General features: G+C 40.3%; 1 protein-coding gene across 1 annotated transcript in view; it reads left to right on the top strand.

Moving 5' to 3' along the window:
* Nucleotides 1–922: 922 nt before the first annotated feature.
* DCP2 (decapping mRNA 2) overlaps nucleotides 923–20335 on the top strand; it is a 48100-nt gene continuing 28687 nt past the window's right edge. Inside the window, exons 1-4 of the mRNA XM_068965974.1 lie at nucleotides 923–1044; nucleotides 13212–13363; nucleotides 19679–19806; nucleotides 20216–20314. Coding sequence (XP_068822075.1) covers nucleotides 992–1044; nucleotides 13212–13363; nucleotides 19679–19806; nucleotides 20216–20314 — 432 coding nt within the window. The 5' untranslated portion in view covers nucleotides 923–991. The remainder of the gene's footprint in view (nucleotides 1045–13211; nucleotides 13364–19678; nucleotides 19807–20215; nucleotides 20315–20335) is intronic.

The following is a 20335-nucleotide window of genomic DNA, read 5'->3' on the forward strand; positions in this document are numbered from 1 at the left end:
GCCTTGACATACTCCTTTTCCTATTTGGAACCAGTCTGTTGTTCCATGTCCAGTTCTAACTGTTGCTTCCTGACCTGCATATAGGTTTCTCAACAGGCAGGTCAAGTGGTCTGGTATTCCATCTCTTTCAGAGTTTTCCACAGTTTCTTGTGATCCACACAGTCAAAGGCTTTGGCCTAGTCAATAAAGCAGAAATAGATGTTTTTCTGGAACTCTCACAGGGTGTCAAATACTGGGATAAAACCCCTGTCTTCATAGTTAGGACTGGGAGCCTGCAGAGTGAACGAGGTGAGCCACCACAAAAATCACAACTCTCTTCGGGGGATTGTAGTGAAAGGATACACAGCTTGGAGGTGGTGGGGGCGGTGGTGAGAGTGTGTGCGGGTTATCTGGTGACAGAAACCACTAGTGCTGAATGAGCCCACAGGCTCTGCTCTGCAAAGGTCGGGCCTGCTCAGTCACGAAGAGACTGTGCGGAATACCACCTAGAGCGAAAACCAGTACCCTACAGACTTCCTAGTAGAGGCAAAGAGGGATGGTGCGCAAGCGCCCATCCACCCAAGGCCCAGAATCAGCGGCGGGAAGTTGGTTTACTGAGTGGTAACTGAGCAGCTTGAAGACGGATTGGAGCCGACGGACCAATAAACAAACGCCTCATTGGCTTAGCTTGCTCAGGGTCCCAGTTCTCCACCTTCCCATTGGCTTAGCTTGCTCAGGGTCCCAGTTCTCCACCTTCCCATTGGGTCTTTCAAGCAGAGCAGGGGCGTGGCTCTCGGGACTCCGCCCCCCCGCCTCGGCCCAGCCTCGGGGTCCCGGGCTGAGGGAGCCGGAAGGAAGTGAGCGAGTCCCGCCCCTTTCCCCTTCTCGTTTCCGTAGGAGCCACCTCCGCTGGTGCTGCCGCCGCTGCGTGTTCTTCGGAGTCTTCCTGCAGTACCCTCGGTCCCCGGCCGCGCGGAGCCGGGATGCACTGCTCCTGCTGTGGGTCCTCATCATGGAGACCAAACGGGTGGAGATTCCCGGCAGCGTCCTGGATGATCTCTGCAGGTACCGTGGCACCCCGCGCTGCTTCGGCCCCCTGTCGTCCGCTGCTTTTCTTCCCCCCACCCCCTCAGTTTCCGCGATCCCGGAGACCTCCGCGTCTCCTCTCCTGGTCCACATCCTTGTCCCGGCTTTCCCGTCCCGCCTCTGCTCCCTTTCCCTGTCGACTCTTATCTCCGACGACACCAACCTTCTTTTTCCGCTCTGCCTCCCTGTTTCTCACGCACTCTCCTCCATTCCTCTCGCAGCGCTGGAATTTCCTCATTTTCTTAGTTACTTAACTATTTTGCTTTCCCGCAAGCGAAGCAGCTTCGCTAAAGTCTGGGTCTTTGGCATTTTGGGGGCTGCCCCTCCCCCTCCCGTTGCTTTTTCTGACTTCTGCAGACCGTCTTAGTCTCTCTTCCCTCCATCTCATTCCTCAGTTCTGTTGAAAGATCCCAAGGTTTTTAAGTCTTGGAGTCCCAGCTTTTCGGACCTTCGGAGAGAACAGTTTTCAAATTTACCTCCCCCCCGTGGTGGGGGGGTATTCTTATATGTCCGTGGCGTTCTCTCTAAATTGCTGTGAAAATTTACTCTCTGTTCATCCCTAAACTTACTCTTGGGAGTGAGGGGAAGAAAAAAGAAAAGAGTTGCTTTTTTCCTCCATCTCTTAATTATCTTTCTTGAACGGTATTCTCAGCTGCTGGGTGGCACCCCACTCCAGTACTCTTGCCTGCAAAATCCCATGGATGGAGGAGCCTGGTAGGCTGCAGGCCATGGGGTCGCCTAGGGGTTGGACACGACTGAGCGACTTCTCTTTCACTTTTCACTTTCATGCATTGAAGAAGGAAATGGCAACCCTCGCCAGTGTTCTTGCTTGGGGAATCCCAGGGACGGGGGAGCCTGGTGGGCTGCCGTCTCTGGGTTTGCACAGAGTCGGACACGACTGAAGCGACTTAGCAGCAACATACTTTTACAAGAGAAATTTTCTGCGTTCTTCTCTCTTGTTGGCTATAATTTCAGATAGCCAAACAAGTGTACTTTCGAGCATGTGTAAAATAGACTTAAGATTTTACTTCAGGAAAAGGAAATGTTTCTGGTGTAGTAATAACCTGAGTTTTCGCTGGTGTAAGTGGGTTGTGAAAGAATTTAAATTACAAGTGAATACAAGCTTTGATTAAAACGACCACTTTTCACTGTCTTTATGTCTAAAAGTCTGGCTTTTTATCTTTGTGTTGCATTCACGATTTTAGGGGGAAAGGCAGAACTGATACTGGTGGAGTTACTACTGAGTGCCAACCAGACACTGGCTGCTCTCTTCACATGTATCATTTAATCTTCAAAATAACCCTGTTTGATAGATGCAGTTTTTTCCATTTTCATCTGTCAGACTCACATTGTAATTTATACAAGGTCATTTTCATCTTGTTAGAAAATCAAGATTTGAAATATAGGCCTTTTTCTTTCTAATGCCTGTCTTTTTTTCTTAACACTGCTAGATAAAATAGAAGGTCCTCTCTAATGTTATTACTTCACAAAAGTACATGTAGGTAAGTAAAGAGACTAATTCTGCAACCACTAAGAATTAACGTCACTGTACTTTAGTGATGATACGGTTATAACTTAAGGAAAAGGTTTGATGTTTGTTAGATTAAATGACTGGGAGAACATGTCAAAAGTGGAATTATGGTTTTTCTGATTCATCTTTCCAAAATTTTTTTAGAGGATGTACATTTTATAGTCAGAAAAATTGAATATGAGTAGTGTTAGGAAAGATGAGCAATAGTTGTGTATGAATTAATAGGGATACAGGTGGTTTAGAGAAGATAGGTAATTTATACTTTTTACAGGCATCTAAACTAATTGTCCCATTGGTGGTGGTTGTGTCTGACTCTTGCGATCCCATGGATTCTAGCCTGTCAGGCTCCTCTGTCTATGGGATTCTCCAGGCAAGAATACTGGAGTGGGTTGCCATTTCCTTCTCCAGGGGATCTTCCCGACTCAGGAATCGAACCGGGTCTCCTGCATTGCAGGCAGATGATTTACCAACTGAGCTATGAGGGACGCCCAATTGTGCCATTAGTATTGGGTTTATATTGTATATTACCGAAGACTGCATCATTTAAAGAAGTCATATCAACTGTTATGAAGGTGATTTGATGTTTGTAATCCTACTTAAAAATAATAGTGTTTTGTAGACTTCATGTTAAACATCTGTTACGTGTTAAAGATTCTTACTTGGTTTTCTGGTTAGTCTATTTAAACTATTTTATACAGATCTTTGGGAATAGAGAAAACTTGCCTTTAAGGAAATTATTGGTAGTTACTGTTTTTTGGACCCACATGGTTGATGTGTTTAAAAATTAGGGCTAGCTACTTGATAAACTAATAGGAAACGGTTATCCAGCCAAACTTGGGTCTACTTGCCTGACATGCAGCAAAGCCTGTACTGATAGAGAATTGTGGTAAAAGGAAGTACTGCTGCATTCACTGCTGGGCCTTGCAAGGAGGAATGGCAGTTCATGCTTAAAAGACAGACTCAAAGGGAAGATGAGGGACAGGGTCGTGGTGAGTCATCAGCTCATGGACCTCTTTCTGATTATGTGGTGGTGAGGTAACAGGGTGGCTTTATAGAATTTCAAATTATCAGCCTGGTTTTAAGGGTCTGAGATCTGCTTGTTGGTGGTTAGCATGCAGTTGGCTTCCACCTGGTGAGGGTTTTAGTTTTTACAAAACAACTGAACGATAGGGCTCAGGATACTACCTACAGGCTTTGCACAGGAATTAAAGGTCCTTGACTTTGTTTTATGGTTAAGCCAGTCTTGTCTTGCTTGACTGCTTTCCTTAGTTCTGCATTTTCTTGCTTCTCTGAATCAAATTTAGCTTAGGAGGCTAAAATTTTCCTTTAAACAAGAGGTGAGGGAGAGAGGGTGGGGATGTCCTTGATGACTCCTGCACCATTTCCGAACCAAATAACCATTTCTTAAAACTTCAGGTTTTAAAAGTAATACCATTTTCAAGTTAATGTTTACAGTATCTTTGATTAATTTAAAGATTTTTAATATTAACAATTCTGGCTTTTGCTTATGGGCTCTATCAGAAAATTTCACACTTATTTTCTATGAAAATAAAGCTTAAATTGAAAAAGTTTAGTTTCTTTGTACTTTTTTAACATCTTTTTTTAAGATTTTTTTTGTACTTTTTAAAGTGCCTCTTGATTTATAAGTTTGGTCTTGACTCTTGTTTTCCTTTTCACTCCCTTTGTATTTTCTCCAGTTTTAGATCTTCTTTATTGGCATCTTTAAGGTTTTTCTTTTATTATTTTGATCTTTGATAAATTACATAGTCCTGCTAATCATGTCTAGTTTAGTTACTGACCATATATTAATATGTTTTGGGGAAATGTAAAATTTGAGAGTGATTTTTATGTGAGAAATTAGAGCAAGAGACTTAAGTTTTCAGGATATGACTTTATGACCATGAGACAGCTTACCTGAGAAACGGAATGTTACTTTTCAGGCAGTTGAATATGGGGTATTTAATTTACAGGAATATTGTGCAGCCATTAGAAATTCCTAAGGCAGTTAGCAAACAGTAAACCAAAGGAGAGTATTTGTGTCTTGAAAATGTATACAATATACTACTGAGTGTAATAACTAGTCATTTGGTGCTCTTTGTTAAAATTTTTAAATGTTTTTGTGAATACATGTTTGTGTGCATGCACAGAATTCTGAAAGTATATACGCCAAACTGATAAACCTGGTAACTTCTGGGTGAAGGGGAATTGGAGGACAGCGAGGAAGACTTGTCTAAAATGCTTTGGTGAACCAAAACTGCTTTATGATACAGTATGTTTGCGAATGTAGAAGTGAATCAGCACCATTGTATGGTGGGTGATATTCGCCTTTGGTGCACCATGGTTTATAATGTTAAAAGTTAAAAATATTTTTCAGTACTATTTAAATAATCTTACTAAAGATTTGGAAAGCATGATTTTAAAGTAAAAAACTGAAAACTGCAGTTTGGTAAGTTGTTCCTCTTAAAGAAAAGTTTCAAGTTATTTATTTAAGTCCCTTTAAGAATTAAATGGTAAGGTCACTCCTGTGTTAAAAGAAGAAAGGTATACTCTGGTAGCTACTATTGCTATTTTGGTGATCACATAGGTTAATGAAATAACCATTTAAGTGTTCATTTCACCTGAACATTTTTGTGTTAATTTCAGTCCTTGAGCTAATGCTTTTTCTATCTGTGGAAACACTGAAAAGATGACGTTTTTTGTGAGGTGGAGAAATTTTTCCCATAACAAAATATTATGAAAAGCATTTTTTTACTTTTGCTTTTAAAATATACACATGTATGTATATACACACACTTAAATATATAAAACAGATTACAAACATTCATGGAATGAAAGCATTGAAGCTTAATTTTCCTGTGTAAAATTATTTTTCTTAAAAGTTTCTAAAAAGTTTGCCTTTAACTTTTAAAATGTACTCATTTGTAAGGTATTTTTGTTTTTGTTTTTAAATCAAACAGTACAGATGACTTTGTGAACTGAAAAGCAGCATTCTCTTGCCCTACCCCTTTCATCCTAGTTCTGCTCTGCAGACTTTTGTGAAGTTTTCTAATGGCTATTTCAGTATTTTAAAGTTTACTTGTACCCGTTTCTATCAACGTTAGATTGAGGATTTAGTGTGTCTTGGTAGGCACTTTAATTTACACTTACTGTTGCTCTTGTCCTTCCAGTGCAGTTATATGACTACTGTAAATCGTTCCACTGCTTATCTTTGTGACTTTACTATGCTTAAAAGTTTTATTTCTGTTCTGTGAACGTCAGTGTCTGTTGAATCTGTATTTGGTAGGGTGAGGCAGTGCCTTATCATTTCTTCCATTTCTTTTCTTACCTACTCCCTCAGCTTCTATGCAGGTAACCTAAAAATTAAGATTGATAGTTTATTTATGTTACATTTTGTAACATTATTAAATCTTAAATATTCTGCTACTGGTTGATTGCAGGGGGTGAACAATAATAATGGCATTTGTTATACATCATGACTGTAAATACTTTTCATAGTAGAGGCAAGTCTACAATGGCTGGGATTCTGAACATAGTCAAGATCCTTTTTTAAGAATCTTGAGAGAGAATGACCAAATAAATTGTTCTTTCTTATATTCTACAAATTGCTCTCAATGATACCTTTTGGTTTTTTGTTTTGGATAAAGACGCATATGCTTTGTTCATTATCGCCTGGTTCCTTCTAGCTATTCTTTAATATTTTTCCCCCTTTCGTTCTAACTTTTTTTGCTTCGTGTTTGGACTGTGATTCTCTTGTACATTTACCCTTCTCCCTCAAAATGCCTGTAGTTTCTAGCTGCCTTCCACCATCACACCCTCATCTGCTCCTTAGATATCCTTGGTCTTGCTCTCAGTTACACCATCTGCTCTTCTAATGAATCCTTTTTTCCTGGAGAATGCTGTCTTGGAGATCTTCACTATCTAGTCCAACCTGCACTGTACTAGAATTCTCTTTTCCCAGCTCTCCCAGGTTGTATCTCTTCTTTCTTGAATCATCTGTTTTATGCTTTCTTTATTTTCCTTCTTGTTCTGCTGATTTACATTCTAAAGTTGTTTCTTTGAGGGGATCATTAGGGAGCAAGCTTTCTGAGCCTGTATGGGACTGAAATGTCTGAAATATTTCTCTTCTCACAGTTAGGTTTCCAGGTGGCCCAGGGCCCCCACTTGCTGTATCAAGGTTCCGGGAGATATCCTTGACAACACTTTTCTTCAGAGCCAGTTTTTTAAAATGAGCTTAGTTTTTTCTTTGTCGTGAATTAGGTTTTCCTTACATGTTGGGTGGTTTTTTAAGATGTTTGAGATGGGGCTGCGGAGGGACTTGCTTGTGTTGCTGGGCTTCTTTATGAGGATAGATAGGGAGCTGGCTCTTAAACGGTGGGGAGCCCTTGAATGCCAGTGTGCAGGAGTTTTGTTTTGGTGTGCCAGCACTCAAACCAAGAGTCTTGGGTGGTGTTCCTCCCTCCCCTACCTTTTGTAGGAAAACTCCTGACTGTCAGGAGTGAAAGAAGTGTGGATGTTTCCTATTAATAGACTTTGCTGTTATGTTAGCCTTTTAAAAACTTTTCTTATTCTCATCTTCCGGTTTATCGTCAGGACTTTTCTGGATTGGGATGGGAATAGGATTGAATTTCTCTGTCTTAGGTGTTTTTGTACCCCATTTTAGATGGTGGTTAGTATTTTCTAGAAATTTGTTGTCATATGAATTTCTAGTTAAAGATAGTAGATTGTGCACAAGCATCTACTCCACTAAAAGGTAAACAATTCCAAATGTACAACCCACAAGAAAGGGAAGAATGGATGAAGAGATGAGCCACAACATTTGGAAACTATACAGCAGAAGTGGAAGTGGCGTGTGGCTTAGCAGAGCTGACAGACTTGTGACAGAGCGAATATTGTAGTGGTCACTCTGCTCCAGAATGAGAGGGTGTTGAGCGGTGGCAGGGGTGAGCTGGCGAGTGAGTACCGTGCACAGGCTGGAAGCCGTCCCTCTTCCCCTGCTCGGCTCCCAGAAAGTGGCAGCCTGGCCTTTGCCTCCTGACGGATCGCAAGGTTTTTGTCTAGGTGATCTGACTAGCCCATGAGGAAACACCTGAAGATACTGACATTGGAAGGTCCCTGATGAAATGGCTCAGCCTCATCCCCTGTAATGGTCCCTCATGTTTGACAAGCCTCCTAAAAAAGCTTTGTGGTCTGTTGCTTTAAGTGTGAATATCTGAAATAGGCCTCGACGCAGAATGTAGACCTTAAAACTGGCAATGAAAAACAACTGGAAAGAATGAAACAATGTGGGTAGAAGAAGAAAAAAACCCCAAAACTGCTCCTTTTGAGAGAGAGGTTTTTACAGTCATGTAATAGAATAATCTATGAAAGCATAGTTTAAGCAATTAAAAATAGTCTTTGGAATTTTAAATATGAGAGGAGAAACAAAAAGCCCAGTAGGTGGCTTGCAAGAGACTGTTTCCCAGAAAGTAAGGGTTTTAGAAGCTAGAGGTAGGACATAACAGAGAAAATTGGAGAATCAAAGGATCATTGCACGAGGTCTTTTAGTACTAAAGGAGATGAGTTTCCAAGTAGATGAAGTCCATCGAATGAGTGATGCAGTGAAAAAGAGACAGCTAGAGAATTTTAGAACATGAAGGACAGAAGGAAGAAGCTGGAAGCTTCCAGTGAGAAAAAAGGTTGGACGAAGGAATTGAGGTGGCTTCAGTCTACACATCAAAATTGTAGGCTGGCAGGAAAGAGCACTGTCTTCAGGATTCTGAAGGAAAATGATTTCCAACCTGGAATTCTTTACCTAGCTAAATTGTCAAGTGTAAGGACAAAGCTATTTTCAAATTCACTATGTCTTCATATTTATCTCTGCTGCATTCTTTCTCCAGAAGGCATGGAAGGTGGTACTAAGTGAAAATAAGGAAGTACCTTAATCAGGAGGAAGACAGGATGTGAGAACATGAGGTCTAGTGTAGGGTGGAAACGTGGGAACCATGGGATGCTAGTGAACGGACAGCATAGGATGACAGATGTGTGTTAGATGCAGTGACAGTCATTGCAAATTGGAACAGATGAGAAGGCTCAGGGACAGTCTTCAAGATGAAACTGGTGTGTCTGAATGAGCACTTCGAGAAAAGAATTTAGATAACTAGTGAAGAATTTAGAAATTTAGAAATTAGAATTAGAATTTAGAAAGATTGAGTTACTGACAGATACAGAGAAAGTAAAGCAATGACAAGACATTTATTAATTAGTGGGAGAACTTTTGATTATGCTTAAGAGGGAAAGCAAGAACTTCCCTGGTGGTCTAGCACCTAAGACTGCTGCCAATGCAGGGGGCCCAGGTTCGAGCTCCGGTCAGGGAACTAGAACCCTGCATGCTGCTGCTGAGAGTTTGCATGCTATAGCCAAAAGATCCCATGTGCTGCAACTGAGACCCTGCGCAGCCAAATTAAGTAATGTTTTCAATGGGAAAAAACTGTGGCTTATCATACGGCTTAGTTGTGAATTGTATTTACAGAATCATAGTGTGAAGACTCGGAGAAGGCAGTGGCACTCCACTCCAGTACTCTTGCCTGGAAAATCCCATGGATGGAGGAGCTGGGTGGGCTGCAGTCCATGGGGTCGCGAAGAGTCTGACATGAATGAGCGACTCCACTTTCACGCATTGGAGAAGGAAATGGCAGCCCACTCCAGTGTTCTTACCTGGAGAGTCCCAGGGATGGAGGAGTCTGATGGGCTGCCGTCTATGGGGTCGCACAGAGTTGGACATGACTGAAGCGATTTAGCAGCAGCAGCAGCAGCAGTGTGAAGACTTGAATGCTTATCTAACACGGTGGTTATAGACTGGGACTGAGTTTTGCTCCTCTCGAGGGACGTTTGCCAGTGACTGGGGACGTTTGGCAGTGACTGGAGATCTTTTCGGTTGCAGCTTTGTGGAGAGTGCTGTTGATACCTAATAAGCAAAGGCTGTGGATGCTGCTGAACATCTAGGGCGTACAGCACAGGTCCTCTCAACACAGAGTTATGTGCTCCAGATACCAGTAGTGCTGGAGTTACAAAAGTAAACTAAGATGCCGTGTGTTGGGACGATGGAGAGAGGAGAATGGTGTGTAGAATGAGAGGAGAAGGGATAGAGTTAATCTTCATCTTCTTCCATAATGGAATTCAATAGAAAATGTCCCAAACTGAGATGAAGAAATAATAGACAAGTGGTTTTTCTTTTCTTTCTTTTCTTTGAGACTTGGAAGTGTTGGTCGCTCAGCTCTGTCCAGCTCTTTGCGACCCCATGGACTGTAGCCCACCAGGCTCCTCTGTCCATGGGATTCTCCAGGCAAGAATACTGGAGTGGGTTGCCATTCCCTTCTCCAGGGGATCTTCCTGACCCAGGGATCAAACCTGGCTCTCCTGCATTGCAGGCAGATTCGTTTACCATCTGAGCCACAGAGAAGCCCCTTTTGAGACTTGATGTAAGTTTATTAAAATCAGATAAAAATGAGTCTAGTTTTTGTGTGCAGTTTGTCTTTCTGTATCGTGCACTAGCTAGTCTGAGGCTGGAGGCCTGGTGTGTCTTGGACGTAGTGGAGTTGACTAGTCTGTGGTGTACTGCTGGCGGTCTGATTCAGGTTTCTGCTCTGACTGTGCTGGGTCTTTGTTGCTGTGCACGGGATCACTCTGGCTGCGGCGTGCAGGCTTAGAAGAAAAATAAGCAATGGATGTTGGCCCTACCCTGTTGGGACTGCACAGTTCTTGTGATCGGAGAGGAAGGTTCTTGTCTGACAAAGTTTTAACTTCTGTGGATCCCTGTTACAGTCACTTGCTGCCAGCTCTAACCAGTATGGCATTGCTTGGTACTGTGGCATGAGAGAATGGAGAAGAGAGAGGGGGAATTTCCCTCACTGTCTCTAAGCCTGGAGAGATTCCTTTAGATTCCTGTCTTGAGCCTTGAGGCAGAACTTGAGGGCTCCTGGAGCTCACTTCTAACCCCCAGTCCACCTTATAGGGATACTGGAGGGTGGAAAAATGGTGAATTCATATATTTGTCATCCTCCTCAATCTTCCTGCTGCTGTTTACTTTTCACAGTCCTCAAATAGCTGGTCTGTGTATTTCATTCAGGGTTTATAGCTGCATTTTGTGGGAAGGACACAGTGGCGTGTGCTTGCTTCATCTTATATTTCAAAGATAAATTATAACTGCCAGTATGTCACTCTGGTATGTGTCAGACAATTGCTAGACTATAGGAGTAAAAATATGCAAAGATCAGTTAGTTCAGTTGCTCAGTTGCGTCCGACTCTGCAACCGGATGGACTGCAGCACGCCAGGCCTCCCGGTCCATCACCAACTCCTATAGTTTACTCAAACTCATGTCTGTTGAGTCAGTGATGCCATCCAACCATCTCATCCTCTGTTGTCCCCTTCTCCTCCTGCCTTCAATCTATCCCAGCATCAGGGTCTTTTCTAGTGAGTCAGTTCTTTGCATCAGGTAGCCAAAGTATTGGAGTTTCAGCTTCAGCATTGGTATTCCAATGAATATTGAGGACTTATTTCAGCACCTTATCTCACTGAACTAACTTGGAAGTTTATGGACAGTAATGGTGGTAAAGAATTGGCTTGCAATGCAGGAGACATGGGTTTGATCTCTGGGTCGGAAAGATCCCCTGGAGAAAGAAATAGCAAACCACTCTAGTACTCTTGCCTGAAAAATCCTATGGACAGAGGAGCCTGGCGGACTACAGTCCATGAGGCGCAAAGTCTTGGACATAACTTGGCGATTGAGCATGCACGCGGTAGTGAAAACTAGATAGTTGCTTTAATGGAGTAGGAGTTGAAAGAGCTTATAAATCTATTCGGAGGAGTCTGATATACCTACCACGGTAGGAGATGCAGTGTTTGTAAGTCATGAGGAATGAATTATAAGAAAAGGAGAGGAGAGAGATGGTATGTGGATGGCGATTTAGGACATTTTTAAGAAACAAGTGTCACTGGGTATAAAGAACTTTACAGAGTGATAGGGGCTGTGCAGGTGAGCAGGCACTGGATCTTAAATGCCATGTGGAAGAGATTTTTATGTCTTAGATAATGCTATCAGCGTTGCGTGTTACCTGTCTTGTTCTTAATAGAGATGTGGTTTAAGCTCATTTCCCCATTGTTTTTCTAGATTATTGTACATACATTTGTCTTAACTTCTACTTATCCAGTTCCCTATTGGAATGATGTATTTTTATAATTTTTACAGCATTGTTTTGAGATTTGATTTGAAACTTGAAAACAGCAAAGAACATTTATCACAACTAGTGAATAGTGTAAGTCAGAGGCCCCAAAGGCTGGGGTCTATGCCTGGTGATCTGAGGTGGAGCGGATGTCATAATAATGATAGAAATAAAGGGCACAGTAAATGTAACGCACTTGAATCATCCCGAAACCATCCCCCTTGTCCATGGAAAAATTGTCTTCCGTGAAACTGGTACCAGAGAGGTTGTGGACTGCTCATGTAGGTGATCAAATTGGGTGATGCTATTTTTAATTTTAAAAAATGACTGTAGACACCAGTGGATTTCTTTTATGTAATTCATTCTGTCTCTAAAAGTCACTAGAAAAAGGTTACAGAAAATGCTAAGCATGGAAGAAGCTTAATGGTGGTTGCTTAATGTGTCCTGTAAATCACATAAATTTTGATTGGTTTGTTGCACAAAAAAGGGGTTCATTATCTTAATCATACATATACATTTGTATATGTAATATAGTGTACACTTATATTATGTATCAACTGTTTCTTCCTGCCTCTGAATGTACTTGGAAAAGACAGTTTAGATTTTCTTTTTTTTAAAGTGAGTGTATTTGAAAGTTATTTTGAACTCAGATTCTTCAGGTGAGCTCTTTGGGAAGTCTGGTCTATTAATGATTTCTTTTACATTTCTTTGTAATACTTTAAATATAAAGATTAAACAGCTAATATCTTTTCTGAGTGTATGAATTTATTTGCATATATTCTTTGAAAATGTTACCAGACATGGGAGGGAATCCTAGTGATTTTTTTTTTTCTTTGTCCACACCACGTGGCTTGCGGGATGTTAGCTCCCCAACCAGGGAAGAAATCTGTGCCCGCTTCAGTGGAAGCATGGAGTCTTAACCACTGGACCTCAGGGAAGTCCCACAAGTTTGTTTTCTAGCTCATGTTTAATTTATTGTTAGTGAGCTCTTACTCTCTGTACTTGTGAACAGAGGATAGATGGCCTCTTAAAAAAATTGTGTTATGAATGAGCTCATTCATAACTCATTTTCCCTGGTTTCCCTGATGGCTCAGATGGTAAAGAATCTGCCTGCAGTGCAGGAGACCTGGGTTTGATCCCTGGGTCGGGAAGATCCCCTGGAGAAAGGAATGGCAACCCACTCCAGTATTCTTCCCTGGAGAATTCTGTGGACAGAGGCTACAGCCCATGGGGTCGCAAAGAGTTGGACAGACTGAGCGACTAACACTTTCACTTTCCTGCCAGTTTTGCTTCCTTGATCAGTACTGCTTTTGGTCTGTTTTCGTGTTGGTGGGTCAGGAATGAAGCAATTTAAAAGGTTTAAATTAATTGTTATGGTTTGTAAATGTAATTTTTGTATGTTTTTTGTTTTTGACAGCCGATTTATTTTGCATATTCCCAGCGAGGAAAGAGACAATGCTATCCGAGTGTGTTTTCAGATTGAACTTGCCCATTGGTTTTACTTGGATTTCTACATGCAGAACACACCAGGATTACCTCAGTGTGGGATAAGAGACTTTGCTAAAGCTGATATCCTTTTTATTACTATAATGACTGTCTTTCATTCTTGTTAATAAGATGTTTTAGCACAAATTTTCTTTTGCTTGTCTTTGAGATTTATAATCTTTTAAATAAAACATAATGATTTCTAAAATTTGTCAAATACATAAAGCATATACACATGGTTTGTGCCTGATGGTGGTAGGCACAATTTGATAGTAGGGTTGTATCTTGATATTCACGGGGGTGGTTCCAGGACCACTCCCCTTCTCTCCAGGATACCAGAATTCATAGATGTTCCATGTTTAGTCACTAAGTCATGTCCAGTTTTCTGTGACCCCATGGACTATATAACCCATCAGGCTCCTTTGCCATTGGATTTCCCACGTGAGAATATTGGAGTGGGTTGCCATTTCCTTCTCCAGGAGATCTTCCCGACCCAGGGATCAAACCCACGTCCCCTGCATTGGCAGGAGGGTTCTTTACCACTGAGCCACCAGGAAAGCCCGCTCAAGTTTCTTTGATGGTGTAAAATGGCGTGTAGAGTCAAGCCCACTATCTGTGGGTCACACATTGTTGCAGGGAGAAGTCAGTTCCAACTCCATGTTGAAACTGTTTCTTGAACTTGCTTTCCATTGCTTTTGTTATTACTGCAGTCACACATGATAGCCTGCCTCGAAGAAACCTGCCTCTCTGCCTCTTAAAGTGCCTTTGTTCAGAACCACCCCCCCTCCCCTCCACCTGTAGCTGGCAGGAAGGAAGAAATGAACACACCCCCGCTGCCTGAGGCTAGCCATTCTAGGAGAGAACTTGCAAGATTAATAGTCTTTTTACCTTGTTTCCTCACCTCCCCCCATCTCTCTCTATAAAATAACCTGGCGTCCAGACCCCGGTACAATGATGATTTTGAGACATTAGTTGGCCATCTTGGTTAGCTGGCCCTCTGAATAAATCATATTCCTTGCCTCAACCTTGTGTCTCGGATTCATTGGCCTGTCAGGTAGTGAGCAGAGTGAGCTTGGACTTGGTAACACCTGTCGATACTGGAGGGACAACTGTACTTTTATTTATGTTGAGGACCCCCTAAAATGTGCAGTGATAATTAGAAATAAATTAGATTTTCTTTTCTTTCAGATATAGCTAACTTGTTTCTAGAACTGATCTGTTTTTTTTTTTTTTTTTTTTAACATTCTTCTTGCTGTTCCAGTTAACTGAATGATCTTTACCGAGATTACTACCTTTCCGGGATAGATATTCTTTAGTTATTGAATACTTCTGTGTTCAAAACAGTTTTTGGTTTTGTGGCAGATAACCTTGCCTTCTGAGAACCCTTTGTTCTTCCCTATTTACAAATAAGATAGAAACTTGTCATAATTATAAAAGATTCATGCAAATATTTAAGATTATAAAAGGAAGCCATGTCACAAGGCCAAAACCCCGGTAAATTGCTAATGCTCTTGATACTGTTTTTAGAATTTGGCAGAAGGTGGAGAGTTTTATGCAAGTTTAAGCAAGGCTATGTTTTAAAGGGAATGTAGGATTTTCATTCTATACATTTCCTGTAAGCAGGGTGGAGTGGGAAATCCATTGCAGATAAAGAAAAGGGATGGAGCAAAATTGGGCAGTTGGAAATGATAAGCAATACCTTGGAAAGTAAATTTTTACTAAGATTCTTACAGGGATCCAAGAGGAGATAGGGATGAAAGTTATGTAGGGGGATTTGTGAGTTTTTAAATCTTGAGCCGGATGCTCTGATTTTTATTCTCTTGGTCATTGTTTTTAAACATAAACCATGTGTTGACATGGAGCTGTACCCGTAAGTTCACTGTACTACACTGGAAGGAGCAGGAATAGGTGATTTAAAACAACCCTCACACTCAGCTCCCCGTGCTTTCCCTTAGCTGCATGAAATAAGGAACCCCTTAGGGTTCTGCAGAAAATGAATGAAACTGCTTATTCTGTATAGCTGTTAACCTTTGAAAGTTTCTCAGCAAGTATGGAGAAGTAAATGAAAAAAGGAATAGAAGTACTGTGGAGCGCTATCTTTGTTAGAGTCTTGGTGGCAGATTTTATGAGGAAATCACAGAACACTTTTTAAGGAGCTATAATCTAATTGGAGAAACATGGATAAAATAAGGCTGTCGTCTTATGTTTTGCATAGACTTGGGGGTCTACAAGAGCAACTGTACGTATTTTGGGTTTCTGGGTAAGATTTTGTGCTTACATGGTGGTTTAGTCACTGAGTTATGTCCGACTCTTCTGACCCCGTGAACTGTGGCCCACCAGGCTCCTCTGTGCATGGGATTCTCCAGGCAGGAATACTGGAGTGGGTCGGCATTTCCTTCTCCAAGGGATCTTCCTAACCCAGAGTCTTGAATTGCAGTTTTTCCTAAAACACAATTGCAGTTGTGTTTATATATATGAATTTTTTAAACTTTCCTTATTATTAAAAAAAAAGCGCTCCTGTTTTAGTTAAGTTTCTTCTTCTAATTCACTTACGTGGAAGAAAAAGCTGCTTCTAATGTGGTAGACTCCATTAAATAATTGAGTGCATCTTCTGTGCCTGGCATTGTATAGTGAACAAGGTATATTTGGTTGCTGTCTTTAAGATAACAGGCAGGAAAGGACATGATTACACTGAAGTCTCATAGGTTTTGATTAAGTAGCCTAGGGTTCATTAGAAATAGTGAAGCGAGTAATCCCACTCCAATTTGAAAATAGATAAAAATCTTCTTTGGAGGCAGAGTCTAGTGGGCCGTATTTGTCTGGATTTTACCCATAAGGGTAATAATGCAGGAGATTAAAAAAAGACTTCAGGGAAAACAGTTTAACTTAGACGTGGAAAGAATGTTAAATCAAGTGCCATCACGCTCTTTCTGTGTATTTGCCCATTGTTAACGTTTCGCCGCGTTTGCTTTATTTCTCTAGGGACATTTTGAAAACCATTCCTGAGATAGTGCAGGCAGTGAATTGGAGGAACATCAGATTGGAAACCTAGTTAAGATGCTGTTTCATTAATTTATGAGAGAGAAATGGAAACTTCTGATAGAAGTGAATAGAAGATATTAAATTTCAGTGATATTTAGGAGGTAAACTTTGTCTTAACTTCAATGTCTGAGGAGAGGTAGAGGAAGGATTCAAGGATGGTATCTAGGTTTCTGATTTGAGCGACTGAGTGGATGGGTGTGCCATTCCATTTGTAGAAAAATAAAGGAGAAATTTTGTGGGGGCATGACGGATGCACTGACTTGTGGTACCTGTGAGACTAGAGCAAAAGTTAATAGAATGAATTCTGGAGCCACATCCCTTGCGTTACCATCCCATCTTTGCCATTTACCAGTCGTGCAACCTTGGACAAATAGTAGGCCTTTTCTGTGACTCTGTTTTTTTCTTTTGTTAATTGTGCATAATCCTGTGACTTTTCTTTGGTGGCTACTCAGGTATAGCACTTAACTGAGTATGTGCCAGTAGTACTTGCCTGAGTTATATACTACATACCTCAGTATGTGGTATAGGTTGACTGTCCTGGACTTGCTTCTGGTTTGAGGTTTTGCTGGGGAGCTATATTCATAACTGTGGCAAAAGAATTTTGAATATTGCTAAGACATTGATTAAAGTGATGGACCATATTGTGGAGAGAAGAAAATAAAAGCCAGAGGGTGCTAATATGGAGACAGGAGATGTAGAATAGCCATATATTGTGACTCCTTAAAAGACTGCTGTAGATAATTATGGCCAAGATGTTTTATTCTAATTAAAGTACTGTAATAGTTCTGTTGATGGCAGGGTGCAGATTGTTGCTGTGGGAGTTGGTCCCAGAAGTGGGTGTGGATGTGAAGGACCAGGAATACAAGGAACTGGGGCTAGAGCTTGTCCCGAGAGGAAATTGATGTCATCTGTGGTAACAGAAGGATTTTGGATGGCAGTTACAGCGAAATGACTGTCTACAGTTAGAGTGTATTTTTCATGTTTTTGCAGAAATGTTGAAAAGAGTCTACTAAAGAATCACTGAATTGTTAAGAAAGGGGATATATGTAATACAAGTAGACGTATGGGCTTAAAGCTTCTTCCATTCTTTATTTAATCAGTGTGATCTTCAGTCTTTCTCTTAGAAATGTTGGTAAGGCCCAGTAAGCCAAGATTGAAGATGCAAAATAATTTGGTTTGATGGTTAAGAAAATAAGGCAGTAGTCAAATAATAACTGTAGTAAAAATTCAAAAATAATTATCATTACTCAGAGCATATCATAGGGTTTTTTGAGTTAAGTACATTGTCTCATTAAATAAAAGTGGTATTTAAAAACTCTCCACTCCAAAAAAACCAAAAAACAAAAAACTTTGCACTCCATTGTTGGAATGAATTACTTTATGTACTTTTGAATACGGAGGAAGAGTGAAGAGTTGTCTTCAGTGAAGAAATTGATGTCATTTTGGATTGGGTTCTCTATTTGCTAATTGCGTGGACTTGAGCAAGTACTTTTCATCATTAATTCCAAATATATCTTGGTCTGCAGTTGATTGGTTCATCAACTCACTCTTTTTATGGTGATTTTGGGGTAGGAAAAAAAATGGGTAAATGAAGAGTATAGATAATTTTCACGATTATGTCTGTTGATTTTAATTTGTTTTGCTAATCTTTGTTATTTTTGAAGAAGTTATTTAATGGGTAGAAAGATGAGATAAAACTTCATTATAGAGACACTAATGCACTGTGAAATTATTAAGAATGTTGTAGGGAGAAGGAAGAGAGAGGAAAAAGACGAGATAAGTGTCTTCCTCTTTGACACTTCCTCTTTAACGCTATTTGAAGTTACTTCGATTCCTGGGTTATTTTCATATTTTTTCCCCTGTGGTTAAATTTTTAATGGAAAAAATGTCCATTTATTTAAAAGATATAGTTAGATTAAAAAAAAAAATCTGTGGTGACCTAAAACACATAAGGAAGTTTTATTAAATGTCTCAGGCCAGACTTTTAATGGGAAATAGCTTTCAGAATTATAGGAAGCTGGAATCATCCAAAATTCTTCCATAGAGCTTTATGGAATAGTTAATATATCCACATGATTTCCCCTCTCCCTAAATGAAAGCAAAGAATATTTTTAACCTTGCCTATATAGTGCTTGCCTATTTAATACAGTGTTTTATAGATGGTTGCCTTTTTTGAGCTCTTTGAGAACCTTATTTCTTACTGCAGTTATAAAACCAAAGCATATTTTTAAGCAAAAAGGTACAGCTCATAAAATTAGTTTTCATAAAATGAATGTAACGTGATGTTTTTGTTTAACTCAGTTTAATGTGAATATAATGCTGACTTCTTAGAGGGTGTCGACGTGTGTGTGCTAGTTTTCCCTGCACCTTTCTTTGCCTTATCTGTTACAAAACCTTCCTTTCTTACATTAACATAAAAATGAAAAGACAGACTATGTAAGTTTTCACAGAGAACTTGAAAACCCTTGAGAGTGTCTGTTTGAGAAACACTGTCATAAATTATAATTTGCCCTACAGTTTTGATAATTAACAGTGTTGTAATGAGGCATTTGGTAGCATATGAGAATTGGAAGCCTGAGGATGTACTTTACAGGTTTAGGTTTTATTTACTTTAGAACAAATTATTTTACTCTGCCCAATTTTGGAGAGGCATACCCAGTTTCTTTTGAAACAGGCCATACTCTCCTTAATACTTATATTTACCTTTCTCTATAATCCTTAATAAATCTTCATCTTTAAAATGTTTTAAATTATAAAAGCGATACATACACATGGTAAAGAAAAATATTCAGCCCTGTAGAGTGGCATGCTTCATTCATCTCTAGTTCTGCTTCCCAGAGTTAGAGTTAGTTACTTCCCCTTCTTCTGTTTTGGGGGTGAGGGGTGGCTGAGAGGCTTGTGGGATCTTAGTTCCTCAACCAGGGATTGACTCTGTACCCCCTGCAGTGGCAGCAGAGTCCTAGCCATGGTACTGCCAGGGGACCGAGCTCTTACTGTGTGTACGGTGCTTATATTTCTTGCTGTCAGTTTCAGTATCTGTTGAGTCTTAGTATGATACATTCGACACACTTAGTGACTGGAAGTGCTAACGTGGCCCTGAGTTTTTTGGTGTTAACTTAGGGTGCCAGAGTATGTGTATTCAAAGTTTACTTGATTTGTGCCTGGGCTAAATGCAGAAGTTAGAAATGTTTTATTCAGGAGAAAACAAATGTGAAAAGAAGGATACACTTAAGTGAGGTGAAGATGTGCGTAATTTTGTATAAAACACAAAATTCATTTAAAAAGATCTCAAATGTATATATGTGCTTAAACTGTATTAAGGGAGAAAGTAAATGGCTTCCTTAACACATGGTGTACTCTTCAATCATTGTCCATTTTTGCTGCCTCAAGGTGAAGATGTGGAAAAAGTTTTGGATGAATGGAAGGAATATAAAATGGGAGTGCCAACATATGGTGCAATTATTCTTGATGAGACACTTGAAAATGTGAGTGGGAGTAATACAGAATTTTTAAGTGAAATGGTAATCAGCTGTTTTCATCCTAATGTTACATCTATAATGTTCTGAACTGAGGTTTTAAAAGTAGACTTAGATTTTTAGTGCTGCAAGGCCAAAATTTGCATATTTTGTCTGCATTCTGGGTCTTAATAATTTATACCTGTTGTAATATGGCATATTGTAAAGGAACTTGATTGCTGAAGAAATACTTTAAAATGGGCAGAATGCCTTTCTTCCTAGGAAAAGTAATGTATCTAGCCTCCTGGAAGATAGTTAACCAAGTAAGATTATTGGCGATAACAGTTATCTGAAGTAAGGAGAAAAGCACTTCTGGCTCTTAGAAAGGAATATGGGAAAGGAGAGCAGGCTTTATTTTTATGTCTTGATTGTTTTGCAGGTACTGCTGGTTCAGGGGTACCTAGCAAAATCAGGCTGGGGATTTCCAAAAGGAAAAGTAAACAAAGAAGAAGCTCCTCATGACTGTGCTGCTAGAGAGGTGAGTTACTGCCGTTTGAAA

Source organism: Capricornis sumatraensis, chromosome 2 (assembly GCF_032405125.1).
Source record: "Capricornis sumatraensis isolate serow.1 chromosome 2, serow.2, whole genome shotgun sequence".
Classification (NCBI taxonomy): domain Eukaryota; kingdom Metazoa; phylum Chordata; class Mammalia; order Artiodactyla; family Bovidae; genus Capricornis; species Capricornis sumatraensis.